General features: G+C 43.1%; 1 protein-coding gene across 2 annotated transcripts in view; it reads right to left on the bottom strand.

The window, feature by feature from the left end:
- The window catches only part of kitb (KIT proto-oncogene, receptor tyrosine kinase b), a 43375-nt gene extending 28155 nt beyond the window's left edge, over nucleotides 1-15220 (bottom strand). For both annotated transcript variants that reach the window (XM_015954230.3, XM_015954231.3), the window contains exons 1-4: nucleotides 14587-15220; nucleotides 9198-9461; nucleotides 8816-9100; nucleotides 2317-2456 (exon numbers count right to left, since the gene is read on the bottom strand). In XM_015954230.3, the coding sequence (XP_015809716.1) occupies nucleotides 2317-2456; nucleotides 8816-9100; nucleotides 9198-9461; nucleotides 14587-14641 (744 nt within the window). In that variant the 5' untranslated portion in view covers nucleotides 14642-15220. The remainder of the gene's footprint in view (nucleotides 1-2316; nucleotides 2457-8815; nucleotides 9101-9197; nucleotides 9462-14586) is intronic.
- Between the last annotated feature and the right edge of the window lie 270 nt (nucleotides 15221-15490).

Raw genomic sequence — 15490 nt, 5'->3', positions numbered from 1 at the left:
CCAAAAAATGTGCATGGAAGGTGAAGCTAAACATTAAAATAATGTGTTGGCCATTCTGGAGTGGCTTTGAGTGTAAAAGTATGAATTCATTGCAGATAATTTCATATAAACTTCCTAAAAAGCTGGAGGGCCGTTATCCAGCATGCTTTAGGCCCTGTCCACACGTAGCCGGGGATCTGCCAAAACGTAGATATTTTTCTACGTGTTGGCCTGTCATCCACACGAAAACTGAGTTTTTTAAAAACTCCGGCCAAAGTGAAGATCTGCGTTTTCCCCGTTTTGGGTGTCTGCGTGTGGAGAGACAAAACCGGAATTTTAAGATCCGCAACGTCACTTTCCACGACAAAAAAATGCTGACATCACGTGTGCGACCTGTGTTTACACTAGCCGACAGCATGGATGCCCTCAGAGCTGCGCTCGCTTTATCAATTGTCCAAGCGCTTTCTGCTTGTTTGTTTTTGCAAGTGGAATTACTGCTCCTTGTGGAAGACCACAGACGAAGGACGAGGTTAAGAACGGGAGAAGTACTGCCGCCTACAGGTCTGGCATGTCCTTAACAACGTATTTATCCGGGTACGTGTGGACAGAGTTTTTTTTTAAACGAGGTGGTGTGGATGCAAGTTTTTGCAGGGGCGGATATTCGTTTTTAAAAAAAGCCGGCTACGTGTGGACTAGGCCTTAGTTTTAACCCTGTTTCAACACACCCGATTTCAATCAGCGGGTGATTAACAGGCTTCTGCAGAGCCCGATGAGCTGCTGCACAAGTGATTCAACCACTGAATCAAGTGTGTTGGAGCAAAGAAACCACTAAAATATGCTGGATAACGATACTGACATAGAACAAAGTGGAACGCTGACATCTCCTTTCTCCTGAGTTTTTTGTGATTCTCATGAAAGTTCTTTTATAAACCGAGCCATCGGTTTTGAACTAAATAGTAACTGATGTTGATTTTTTGGGTTATTTAAGGGTGCAAATATTACAAGCAGCAGCAAATTTTGACACTTCCATTACATCCAGATGTAAAGTCCAATTAGGATTTCTTAACGACCAAGTTCACTGAGAAGCCGTACTTCCTTGTTAGTTTTAAAATATGATTGGTCACTCTGAGTCGCAGGATAACGTGAAAATAGTCTTCTACCCCTATTTCCTGTATTAGGCACCAATGGAAAATAGATGTAGCGTTCGAATTAGAAATGCCAGACAATTGCAAATCCCCTTGTCAGCAATAGCATTCATGGGCTCACCCATTCTTGCTCGTGACAGGATTTATTTGATTTAGCATCCAGGAGAGAGAAGAGCATGTCTCCGCTGGCAGAATCTAACCATTAGCATTTGCAACTCCAAAACAGCAGAACACCTTCATATTTGTGTTGTTTGTGAAGATAAAACATCAACATTGCAAATCCAACAGAGTCAGTGCTAGAGTCTTTTTGCTGTTAGCCAATCAGAGGAGAGATGCCAAAACATCAGGAAATAAGACTCCAAATCCTGTCGCGTTCTGCTCACCTCTCATCTGGCTCACTTCCACTTCTCAAAACAGGAGCGCAAGAGTTTTTTTTCCCATAGAGACAGACCAACAAGGCATACACTTATACTAGACGTAAATTGCAAATATGTTGAAAAAAAAGGTGAACTTGGTCTTTAAGCTTTTGTATCAATAGACTGCAAGATGGATGCCACTGTCGATTGACCTTAGAAAACACAAACATTTCAACAACTGGCTCACTTCTGATCTGGCTCGCTTCCAGCTCCTGAAACAGGAGCACCAGAGCACAGATATCGACTCACAAGGCATTCATTTATGTTAGAGACCACTACAAATTGTTAAAATAAAAGGAAGGAACTTGTTTTTTTTAACATTTTGTCAAAATAATGATGCAATATAAACTGATGATGTAAAAATGTACAATAATTAACAATTTTGAGCATCGGAGCTCTTTAAATCAGCTGTAAACCAGCTAGTTCGACTAGCCATTAGCTCATCAGTCCTGCTGTATGTGACCTTAATTACTTCAAAGTAAAGCAGTTTAAAGAGCTACCCACTAGTAGAATTTTGTAATTATTTGTGCTTTAAAAAAATTATTTATTTATTTTACCAGAAGCACACTTTAAAATGGTTAAAAAAAAATAAAAACTTCCAGTCAGAAAAATTTAATATTTCTAGACTTTCTTAAACACATTAACAAATCCAGCAGCTACAACTACCCTTACTATCCAGGAGTAACATTTAAGTCTATTGTCTGTATTATGACCTGAGTGTTTTGACATCCAGACAGTTTACCACCCTTTACATAAACTCCCAACATAAATCTCACCGCTGTCAAAGGGAAGTCCCACTTAAGACTGAACTCCGGGTTGACGTTGGTGGAGCTGCAGGTGAGCTCAAACTGTTCTCCTGCCTTCAGGATGATGACATCCTTCTGTGAAAGCGTGATCACTGGAGGCGACTCTGGCGCTGGATCAAAGGAGACACAAAAGGAGTACTGTTAAAACTGTATTTTCAGAGAGGGCGCTTAAATCAGTCACAACGCAGCTGTGTTTTCCATTTCATTCTGGAACTGTGTTCACTATATTCAAGAGCAAATTAACATAAATATGTATCAGTTCACATGTGCCATGCATCCTTTTTACATCCAAACCAAACAAATCTGTCTGCCCAAGATAAATGATCCTCGAGTGTCTGACTGGTGGTTTCTGTTCAGCTGACGGTTTACAAAAGCTCTGTGTTTGTGAATGCAAAAACTTGTGTGCACACATGTGACTTCACTCTGTGTGTTTGTTTCTCTGTAATTCAGTTGAACTCAAACACAACCTTCACACTCTGTTTCACAGCATTGTCCAGTGAGGGGCTCCAACCCCTCAGCTCGTCACTCTCTCATGTGTCTCTTCATCTTCTCTCCATCAGTCAAATGGACAGCATCATACCCCCCCCCCCCCCCACCACCACCACCACCACACACAAACCTCCATGATAATAACACTGTGTTGCATGAGGACAGAACTATGATCAGTGTTAATACTAAAAAAAAAAAAAAGCCCAAAGCTATGGGAATACACAACATAGTTATGTGTGCCAACATTATTAGAATGTGTTAAAAAGCCAACAAAAGAGAGAGGGTGCTCGCTGCAGAACCACAAAGGCGGAGCTGCACCTGAATCAGCCCCGCCCACTCACGCAAACAGCCTAGCCCACTGACTTCTTCTGTTTTTTTACTTTATTTTTTTTTATCACAAACTAACCTGACCCACATGAATTACGGCTGTTACTAGTTTACAAATGTTAGTGCTATGTTCTATGCTCCAATTAAGCAAGATAAATATAACTTGCTACATGACAAAGCCTGAATATATCTTGAATGAAAAGGTTTCTTTCAGTAAATATCAGCCCACAACTGCTCCAACAAAAGCGGGCTACTCGGCTACAACAGCATCAGAACAATTATAGTGGCAAGATCGTCAAACTTAAGTTTTGCTTTCACCTCTGCTGATGCTGGTTCGACTCTCGGTGGGGTCGGCAACAATCAATTTAGCCAGCTGAAACATTTAATTTGTTTATTTTTAGTTGTAATGTTTATTTTCTGCAAAATATTTATGTATCTAAAAGTTCTTTGAATTTGGTCATTCCTAAACAGCATTTTAGTTGAAACTCTGCTCACAAATGGGCTCACACTGGTTAAATAAACGAATAAATAAATAAAAAAACACATTAGTCATTATATTTTAAACGGTATACTGATAAATGGTTAAAAAACATAGTACTGGCAAGTATAGCTAGAAAGGAAGAAAAGAGTTTGCGCCGCTACCGGGAGGCGAACCTGCGCAAAACTACATGCCAAGCTGACTGCACAACCACTTCACCACTACATCTGATACCAAGCAAGTGGCGTTACATGTAATTGTGCCATCCAGTATGTTTTTGTAGACGGGATGTATGGTTTTTCCGCGGTGTCTCAGTGGAAGTCATATCAGAAATAATTTATCAGAAAATTCACAGAATATCCAGATTTGAGAACCAAGACCAGACCCCCTTCAGTGGAGGAGACCAAATTGAAGCTGAGATGGGAGGAAAATGTGTGAATGAGGCCAAAATGGATTAGGCATATTTCTTATGAAGAAATGACAATAAAACATGATAAAAAGTTCCAAAAGTTAGATTTTTAATTGTATGGAACCTTTACAAAAACGGTTCAATTAACCTCTCAACTCAGTCCTCAATCTTGCATTTTAGATGATACTAGCTTAACACCCTCTTTGGTTCCAGAATGCTATTAAGTCTGAAAACTGGAAGGAATTGGACTGACTCTGATGGAATGGGCGGGGCTGACTCTGGTGCAGCTCCGCCTTTGTGGTTCTGCAGCGAGCACCACTTGACAAAAGAGGTGTATTTTTTTATATGAACATTAAATACGTAATTTAGCCTACATGGATAGATAAAGTAATGTTTTCATGGCTAATTTAAGATTTGGTTGCTGTTAAGAGCATCTCACTGGAGGAAACAAATACGCTGAAGCAAATGTTATTTCTGGTCACTCTATGACCTCCTGTATAAAAGTCTAATTCCTCTCTGATCACGATAAAAATAAATAGTTATAACAGTTTTGGTCAAACTTCAAAAACTTTGTGAGTTTGTTTTGAAAGCCTCTAAGCTGCTCTGACACCACATTTTTAACGAATACCTGTAAAATTGAGTGAGTTGTTGACATTTGCTATTATATCTACAGTAGTATAAATGAATGCCTTGTGAGAGAATGGGGGTAAAAGATCTTGTGCTCCTGTTTCAGGAAGTAGAAGTGAGCCAGATGAGAAGTGTGCAGAACATGATTCGGAGTCAAATTTCCTGGTACTCATAAATCTCGCTTCTGATTGGCTAATAGCAGCGGGACTCTACGCCACTATCTCTGTTTGCTTTACAACGTTGATGTTTCACCTCCACAAATAACTCAAGCCTAAAGGAGTTCTGCCATGTTGTGCTGTTGCTAATGCTAATGGTTAGCTAGTAGCTGAGACGGTCTCTCCTGGATGCTAAATAAACACAGCCAACACCCCACCCCCTGACAATGTCAGGTTAGGGGTTAAGAAGCGGAGGGGCACCTAATCACTGACATGCATTTTTAATTATATAATTTGCAGAAACAAAAACAGACAAACAGCTGTTATTAAACACAGGAAATGCAGACAAAAATATTTATTGCATCACCAACTTGGCGCCGCCTCCAGCCTGGCGCCCCTAAGCATCACATACACTGCATACCCACTTTTTGCGCCACTAATTGACATTATGACATGCTAATGTCACTGGATTTTCTAATCAATTTTCTATAGGGAGCCTAAGTCACTTCTGCATCACGGGTCCCCGGAAGAACGAAAAAAGTGAATGCAAGTCAACGGGGCTAAAAATACTGTTTTCTAATTCCGCTTGTGCCACGGATTTAACATATGATGCCTGTGAATTTTAAAGACACATTTTCATAGCAAGAACGCATTTATTTTTGAACAGGGGTAAACTCAAATTTTGTTTTGTGTGAAAATAAGTCCAGGACTACAAATGCGCTTCACGAAAGTGATGTCATCGAACCAGAACTGAGGGAAAAGGGCTGTAAGTTCAGCAAACTTCCCACAGGAGGAAAGAGCCACCATAAATCTGGCCATTTGGTAAGTAGCACCTACGTTAGCGGAGAGGAGATTATGTGGTGACGTCACATATGCGACGTGCCGATTTCTAGTTTGTAGTTATGCTAATTATGAACTTTTACAAGCTGATAAATCTCAAAGTATGTGACTGGCGTGGTCGAAACACCCATCGTTTATTTACTTATTTATCTATTTATTTTTCCATGTCCTGTCTGGCTGTGAAGCAAACAGAATCAATGTCTGAATGCTGGTGACAAGCCTTACAGATTTACTCTCAGGTGGATTATCAAAGCTTCTGCTTTTAATGTCACGCCTGATACTTAAAGCTTTATTGCTAAAATAAGAAGGGGGGGGGGGTCCACAAAAATAAACAATCAATGATGAACAAGAGTCTGCTTCTAGACCTGCAGAAGGAGAAAAAAAGGACACACAACAATTCAACAGGAGCACTGCGTCAACCTGATGAGGAAATATAAAATCAACATTGTTTTACTGAACAATCACGATAATAAATCACAGTGCATTTACTGCCATCCATAGCCTTAAGACAAGTGTTGAACGTGCCCAAGTCCATTCTTATGAAAGCACCATGTGAGCACCTGTGTGCGTACACGCGCTTGTATATGTAAGGTTTCTCTATAGGAGCGTCCAATAGAGAGTGTGAGGGGCCACAGATCTGCCCCCCAAAGATGCGTAGGAGATGGAGGAACTCCAAGTCTCGGAGATCCAGGAGCTGCCCCAGAACACAGGGACCCCAGGGAGACTGCGACCAAAAAAGCCCCTGCCTCCTTTGAGAGGTGCAGAGGTTTGCCCCGGGGGGCCACAACCAGCAGCCGGCAGAGTCCCGGAGGATATCAGCGGCAAGCCCACAGGCCCGCCCGCAGCCTCCCACCCCAAAGCCGGCCGAGCCCAGAACCCAGCGACCCGGGACCCAGGGGCGACCAGCCCCGCCGGGGACCCAACAGAGCCCAGGGACTCAGATCCCACCAGGCAGCCACCAAGGTTAATCAGGCAGACGCCAAAAATCTTAAACCCCCTGACCCAAGAGCCACGAACACTCAGGCAGACCAAGGCACCACACTCCACACCAAGTGTGGCAGGGGGAGGGGAGACGAAGATGTATAGCAGCAAAAGGAGTCCCAGTAAAGGGGAGGAGTCAAAGGCCCCACCTGACATATACAGTCATACACAGACACAGCCACACACTCCCTCCCACATGCTCACACATACACATACAACCCAAGACTTACAAAAATGAATGCTAGACACCCACTCATGCTCCTCATACACACCCTATTCACTCTGGTCCTGGTACTGCTGCACAAAGCATACAACCACCGGTTCCCAGAGTTAGCCCCTTTCTGCTGGGGTGATGATGAGCAGGCACCCCCGCCCATCGCCGAGCAAAGCAACCCACCACCCCAGACCCCAACCAGATGGGCCGCTATCCCTCCTTAGCCTCCAGCCCCGGGAAGCCAAGCGACAACAGAGGTGTGCTAAGACCCCTAGTTTCCCTCCGCCTGCTCCAATACAGTGTTGGTGCATGTTGATGAGGTGTATTCCATGGCTGTGGTGAGCGGGCAGCTCAGGCATCATCTGGCCTACGCCAGCTGATGCCACCACACAGCCCCACTTCCCCCCACAGCCCTCCGTGTCTAAGTGCAGTTTAAAATTGGAAGTGGGCACCGGCACTTGGGATAAGGCTGAAAGATCCCCTTGCCAAATGCTGTTGAGTGTGCTCCCTCCCAAGGCCCTAAGTGTGTGTTTGTGTGGAATTTCGTTGGTGGAAGTGTTCAATGTGCAAATAAAATTGGGGGGCAGGCTGCCACCGGAATGCGGAAAGAGGATCCATATACGCACCCTCTGGATTGTACCCCAAAGGGTACAACCATCACCGGTTCCCAGAGTTCAACCCTTTCTGCTGGGGTGTTGATGAGCAAGCTCCCCTGCCCAACGCCGAGCAAAGCAACCCACCATCCCAAACCCCAACCATTACTATTCATTTAAATTGTAGTACAACATATGTGCGATCCAAGGCGTATGGCAAAGCGGAATAGAAAATAGCATTTTTAGCCCCGTTGACTTGCATCCATTTTTTCATTCTCCCGGGGAGCCGTGAGCAGCCCGGAAAGGCTGACTAAAGCCTGATTTATGCTTCTCCGTCTGCGTCAGTGCGGAGACACGCAACGCCATTATCCGTCCTTGCGTAGGGCACGCAAGTACGTACGGAGTCGAGCCCACTTTTTTAAACATCCGTCGAACGAGACGGATTACGCAAGCTTGTGATTGGTCAGGACGCCGCTGTTGTTAACAGCGCCGCCATTGCAAAGAGAGCCGAGGATAACTAGCGGCAGACACGGAGAAGCTTGAAGAATACCTCGCGAAAAAAACTCTAAAAATATGAACGTTTCATCCTCCCGTGACTGGAGGAGTGAAAAGATGCGCAGCAAGAGTTTTATTTGTGAACGGAAATGACAGGAAACGTGGGTTTAGAGGTGGGGAGCGCATGAAGCGGTGGGAGAATGAGAGACAAATATGTCCGTGCTAAAAGTCTGTTACATACACAAAAAACACAATATAAACACATTATCTTGGACCGATACTTGACAGGATACCACAGAACAGCGCTACGCCCTCTGTTGTCCTGCCTGGGAATTGCTTTGCAACGCTCTCCAGGAGACGGAGAAGTAAAAGAGCAAAACGCTTCCGTCAATCCGTGCGTGTCTGTCCCTTGCGGAGCTGACAGAGAAGCATAAACCAGGCTTTAGGCAGCTAATGCAGGAAATAGGGTAGAAGACTGCATTCACATTTTGCCTGCATGTTAAACAGAGTAACCAATTGCATTTAAAATATAGGTAATGCTTCCTTTTACAGTCCCCTAATCACTAAGTACTTACATGGTAATTACACAGTAAGTTAAAGTGTAATTATTGTGTAAAGCAGTATTTAATGGGAATGATTAATACAATAAAAACTATAATTGAACCTGAGTTAAATAGTAATAACTGTTTAAGAACTCAGAAACAATAAAACTCTTTAATGTACTATGTAATTACCATATAAGTACTTAGTAATTAGGGGACTGTAAAAAGAAGCGTTGCTAAAAAATAGCATTTAAAAATGGTTTCTTTGTGATCTTGGACTCTAACATTACACTTCTTCTGTCCTACATTTCTTACTCACCAAGTTGAACATCCACAGTGTACAAGCTCGAGGTGACTTTGTTTCCACTCAGCTGTGCTGTGCATACATAACAGCCCACGTATTCTTCTGTAGTGTCATTGATGATGATGCCTCGCTCAAAGTTACTGTGGAAGCTCATTCCAGAGGGCAAAGGTTGTCCATCACAGGTCTCCAAAGTCAAACTTGTGATCTCAGGATTGGTCACGAGGCAGGGGATAATGCAGTCCTCACCTGCTCGAACCAAAATGTTGTTCACCATGGTACGGTGAAAGGCATTTTCTGAGTCTAAAAAAGATGACAGAAATATAATAAGCGTAAAAAAAACTTGTTTATCGCTTTAAGGTGCACAATTACAAGCCCTTCCATTTCCTTGAGCACTCACCTTTCACAAAAACATAGATGGAGCTTTGTTCTTTCGTGATGACGTTGACACACGTATAACGCCCCATGTGATAGGCCTGCACTGCTGACACCCTGACAGAGGCCACCCCGCCCTCCTCCACCTTTATCTCCAACTTGCGGTTTCTGTCATTCCCCCACTTCAACTGGGATGCTGTGGCATTGTCATGGCAACTCAGCTCCAGCTTTCCTTTTTTGGGAACCACTATATGAGGACCACTGGGAGAGATGACTGGCTTGCTCCACACTAAAACAAAGAGAACAAAGAGTATGTCTGATATTTAGATGTGACCAAAGGTTTGAGAATGACATTAAAAGAACGTTTGCTGTATCAGTGTTTGATGAATGCCAGGCTTGAAATCGCTCCATTGCAGACTGGATGCTTTACAGACTGGGACAAAGTTGTTGGTACCTTTCGGTCAATGAAAGAAAAAACTATAATGGTCACAGAAATAACTTGAATCTGAAAAAGGTAATAAATATAAATTTGATGAAATGTAACCAATGAAAATCACACATTGCTTTATGGAAGCCCTAGACAAAAATGATGGTACCCCTAACCTAATATTTTGTTGCAAAATATATTGATGTAATTACTGCAATCAAATGATTCCTGTAACTGTCAGTGAGACTTCTGCACCTTTCAGCAAGTATTTTGTCCCACTCCTCATGAGCAAACTGCTCCAGTTGTCTCAAGTTTGAAGGGCAACTTTTCCAGACAGCACGTTTCAGCTCCTTCCAAAGATGCTCAATAGTATGAAGGTCAGGGCTCTTAGAAGGCCACTTTAGAAAATTGTTTTTTAAATCGTTGCATGGGTTAGCACCATCCTATTTGACGACTGTTACAACCACATTCCCCAGTATGACCAATTCGATCAGAGAACCTTCTACTGCTCAGTGCCCAGAAAATTCCTAAAGGCGAGAGGAGAAAGAGCCTTGTTCGTGGCGGGTCCGAAGTGCTGGAATGAGCTATTGTCCAAAAGGGTTTCCACTTCCATGGTAGTTTTTAAAACCGACTTCTAAAATTTGGCATTCACTCCTGGTTGTTAGTTTTAATTTTGTTTTAGCTGTCTTTGTTTTTATTGTGTTTAACTAGGTTTTATTCTGTTCTCTTGCTAAGTTTGTGCCTGTGAAAGGCCTTGGTGTCATATTTCTGCCTGTAAGGTGCTATATAAATAAAAACTGAGTTGAGTTTAGTAGAATAGTCCAATGTTTTCCTCTTAGCCGTTCTTGGGTGTGTGTAGCTGTGTGTTTTGGGTCATTGTCCTGTTGAAAGACCCATGACCTCCCACTGAGACCAAGCTTTCTGACACTGGCCAGCACATTTCTCTCTAGAACCCCTTGGTAGTCTTGAGGTTTCACTGTACCTTCCACAGATTCAAGACACCCTGTGTCGGATGCAGCAAAGCAGCCCCAGAACATAACAGAGCCTCCTCCACTTTTCACAGTAGTGGCAGTGCTCTTTTCTTGATAAGCTTCATTTTTCCATCTTTGTCTCATCTGTCCATAGAACATTCTCTCAGAAGCTTTGTGGCTTGTAGACATGTAGGTTGGCATGTTCTAGTCTTTTTTTTTATGCTTCATTTTCAACAATGATGTTATCCTTGGTTGTCTCCCATGTAGTCCACTTTGACTCAAACAACGACGGATGGTGCGATCTGACACTGATGTTCCTTGAGCTTGAAGTTCACCTTGGATATTTTTAGAAGTTTTTCTGGGTTCTTTTGTCACCGTTCAGACTATCCATCTCTTTGATTTGTCATCAGATTTCCTCTTGCAGCCACGTCCACGGAGCTTGGCTACAGTCCCATGGATCTTAAATTTCTGAATAATATGTCCAACTGTAGCCACAGGAACATCTAGCTGCTTGGAGATGGTCTTATAACCTTTACCTTCAACATGCTTGTCTATAATTGTCTTTTTAATCTCCTGAGACGACTCTTTCCATCACTTCCTCTGGTCCATGTCGAGTGTGAGACGCACCATGTCACCAAACAACACAGTGACTACCTGGAGCCCTATATAGACCCACTGACTGATTACAAGACTGTAGACACCTGTGATGCTAATTAGTGGACACACCTTCAGTTAACATGCCCATTTGGTCCCATTATTTTCAGTCTTTTCTAGTTGTACCATCATTTTTATCCAGGCCTCTTCCAGGACTTTATTTTTTATATAAATTCATTGAAGAATGGTTGAAAAGTAATGTGTGACTTTTATTGGTCACATTTCATAGAATTTGCATTTATTATTACATTTGTCAGATTCAAATTATTTCTGTGACCATTGTGGGGTTTTCTTTTGTTGACCGAAGGGTTCCCCAAGTGGAGGAGTTTAAGTATCTTGGGGTCTTGTTCACGAGTGAGGGAAAGATGAAGTGTGAGATCGATAGGCGGATTGGTGCTGCGTCTGCAGTACTGGGGGTGTTGTACCAATCTGTTGTGGTGAAGAGAGAGCTGAGCCAGAAGGCAAAGCACTCAATTTACTGGTCAATCTACATTCCTACCCTTACCAATGGTCATGAGCTTTGGGTAGTGACTGAAAGAATTAGACTGCGGATACAAGCGGCCGAAATGAGTTTTCTCTGCAGGGTGGCTGGGCTATACCGATAGGGTGAGAAGCTCTGTCATCCGGGAGGGGCTTGGAGTAGAGCCACTGCTCCTCCACATTGAGAGGAGCCAGTTGAGGTGGCTCGGGCATCTCCTGGACGCTTCACTGATGAGGTTTTCCTGGCACGTCCAACCAGGAGAAAGCCTAAAGGAAGACCCAGGACACTCTGGTCTCACGACTGGTCAAGAAACACCTAAGGATTCCCCCGGAGAAGCTGGTCCAAGTGGCTGGGGAGAGAAAAGTCTGGACCTCCCTGCTTAGGCTACTGCCCCCGTGACCCGACCCTGGATAAGTGGCCGAAAATGGATGGATGGATGACCAAAGGGTACCAACAATTTTGTCCACGTCTGTAAAAGGCGGGGGCAAATCTAAATGATTGTTCTTTCAGGTATGCTAGGAAATATCACTGTTGTGCCCAAAAAGGGTGTCAAGGCCTGGAATATAAATCAACAATATATTGAATCATCAAGAAATTCTATGAAAAAAGTTCTTCACACATGGTGAAAAGGATGACCTGGTGTCACCAAAAAGAAGCCACTTCTCTCAGAGGAAACAGGGACAGACTGATATTCTACAGATGTTCCTGAAAATGGGAAAAGGAAATCATCTTATCTGATACATCTTCTTTGTGGTTGTTTGGGGTATCTTGAACAATGATCGTTGGGAGATGAAAGTGTGAGCACGACCATCATTTCTGTGTCCTAGCATATAGGACAATGTAAAGTTACTTCTCAGTCATGAAACTCAGACTCGCTCACAGTTTAGCATCAGAACACAACCATGAATAAAAAATGGAACTCAAACACTCTCCCAGAGGAACTCCTCCAGTCATCCAAAAACAGTTAAGTGATAAGCAACGTCTTTTCCAGCCTAGTGAAGCACCAGGCAAAATGACTAATATCAGAACTATGGGGCTCGAGTAGCAAAGCAAGGACATTTTGGGTCCATGTCCAGAGAAACACCCCAGAATTTGTTCCCAAAATGCAATCCTTGTGAAGCAGGTTTGTAAACAAACCCAAACAAATTCTTAGAAATCATAAGCCTTAATTACAAAGTCAGTCAGAATTCGGACCAGAAGTTGACATCAAAATGAAAAAGGTCATTTAAAAAAGATGGATCAACACAGCATGTATTTTTTTGTGAGTAAAATTAATGTTTGTCAAAAAGAAAATCAATTCAGACGGATAAAAAGTACTCAAATGATAAATCACACTTGTTAGACTCTAAAGCGCTGTTCACTACAGTGCATCATTCAATCATTCACACTGTTTTCTGTTTCGTTCATCAATTCACACACCGATGGTGATGAGATACATTGTCCCACAGCTACCCTGGGGGCACTGACAGGTACTTATAAAGTACTTATGTCACAGAAACACGTGCACCAAGAATTCAAATCAATGAAGAAGCAAACTGTGATAACCAACATCTCTAGGAAGTGATTTCACTAAAAGTAGGGTGGTGCTGGTGGGGGGAGGGGTCGATGACATCAGTGATGGTGGTGGTGGTGGGGGGGGGGTATATAAATTTGGTCAATGGAAGTAACCTACATAAAATTCTGCCTTATTTAAGTGATAATGATCAATCAATAGACCAAGAGTACCTTTTGACACCCCCAAGGTTACACCCAGTCCAGACAACAGCATCAGTATTAAAATCTTTGACCAGGTCAAATGGTGAGAATTTGGTTTATTAATCAAATGTTGTTGTTTTTAATCAATATTTATGCAATAAACCCTTTAGCAAATAAAGCAGAGATACATCCTTCTAGGGACGCCGTAAAGATGATTCCCTAGCTGGTGTTTTCAGCTCCCTAATAGAGCAAGACCCAACCCAACCAAGGCTCTAATGTAATGGTTAAATAGAATGTTACCACTGGCATGCTGCTCTTTAGGACAGGCTGCTTTTTAACCACCACAGCTCAACTGCACAATCAATAATTATGAGCCATCCAGCCGCTGAGTAATCGCGCATTAAGCCCCCTAAATCCCAATTCTTCACGATAAAAAGACTAAGAAAACATTTTAGTTTCAGACAACCCCCCACCTCCTCCTCTTGTAGATTTTTCACATGATAAGCTGCGTTTTAACAACACGATTTTCATGTGACTGTTATGCCCGCAGGTTCTAAGTGAAGCTCGGTCAGAGAGCAGAGGAGGAAGCAGAAGCATCTGGAGGCTTCCTCTCCAGAACATCAATAGAAACTGTGTTCGCGCATTTCTCCGGGCTGTTGTTGGGCTTATTTCTGCGCAGTTGATGCAGAAAAAAACCCAAAAGGTCCACGTAAAACTCCAGGCAGGGTGTTGTGTGACTCTGCACAGGGTCACCATGGCTCTGAAGGTGTCAGCTTTAGGGCGCTTGTTCCAAAAACAAAACACCAAAAGAAAAGTGCGGACTTGCTTTGTTCCGCTGCTGCCGTGGGACGCACAACCTTCCTTACAGTGGGATAAATAATTCATTGTTTTTTTTTTACACATACGCGCGCGCGCACTGACGCGTACGCACACCTGTTGTTGTGAGAGGTCAACGCAATATGCAAAACTGAGGTGTGACGGCTTGACGGGAAAAACCGTTACCAAAGTAAATGGCTGCTGTTTGAACTCATTTCAGGGGAAATTTGACAAGAATTTGTACAACTACGGGGGATAAAATGAGACGTTAAGCCACAAAATATCAGAAGGTTGAAGAATCGTTCCAGCAGAATAAAAACCAAGCAGACGCACGCGTCCCCGTGGTACGGAAACAATAGTCTTTTCTTACCTGTTAGTGGCAGCAGGACTAAAAACGAGGCACAAACAACCCACTGGCACCTCATCTTCAGCCGTTTTACGCGTCTTTCACTCCATGCGTGTCCGGCGCACAAATAAATAACCACCAAAGAGCGGATCCCATCCACAAGTCCACCACAGACCAAGTCCGTCCTCTAAAATAACAACTCGGTCAGGGTTCCGACTCCTTCTGATGGATGTCCCTGAGGCGCTTAAAGGCACAGCGCCTCTCTGCGCCCTGCTCTGGATCACTGCCACTCCTCTATCAGCTCCGCATTGGCTGGAGACGAGCCAGCCTGGTGAGTCGGTTATTATTACCCGGAATTAAAGAAATCTCCCAAAGTCAGCTTTACACTGCAGAGGAACTAATTTGAATAATAAATGTCCAGTAAACGGAACTGATGCTGAGGGATGTTCAGGAAGAGCTGCAGCTCTTTTAAACAAGCTGCCTGTCAGCGTGCTGATCACCAACAGAATGATATAGTGTTACTTTAGCGGCAGGCTCCACTCACTTCCTGGCCCACTGTTTCCTGACACAAATGACACCTTGTGTTCTCACTTTTCCTCAGACTCGTAGAGGTAAAACACTGCAAAACCAACCAATACGCAAATATATTGTTAGTTTTTCTGTCTCCTTTTACGCCCAGAAGACTAAAAACTTCGAAAAAGATCTGAAATGTAAACAGGTCAATAAAGACTGCAGGCTTTTGGTGAATCTCGAAAAATTTGACTATGGTGCAAAAGTTTATTCATGCCGGTAAATAAACTTAAACGGTGAAACTGTGAGACAGGCTTATTGCATTCCTGACATGTCAAATCTTTATTTGTCATGACTGTGATGATAATCTTACAGCGGTAACAATTTACAATAAAGTACGTAAATCTGTGCTTTGTTA

Source organism: Nothobranchius furzeri, chromosome 7 (genome assembly GCF_043380555.1).
Source record: "Nothobranchius furzeri strain GRZ-AD chromosome 7, NfurGRZ-RIMD1, whole genome shotgun sequence".
Taxonomy (NCBI): Eukaryota; Metazoa; Chordata; class Actinopteri; order Cyprinodontiformes; family Nothobranchiidae; genus Nothobranchius; species Nothobranchius furzeri.
This window is presented reverse-complemented; position numbering and strand designations above follow the sequence as displayed.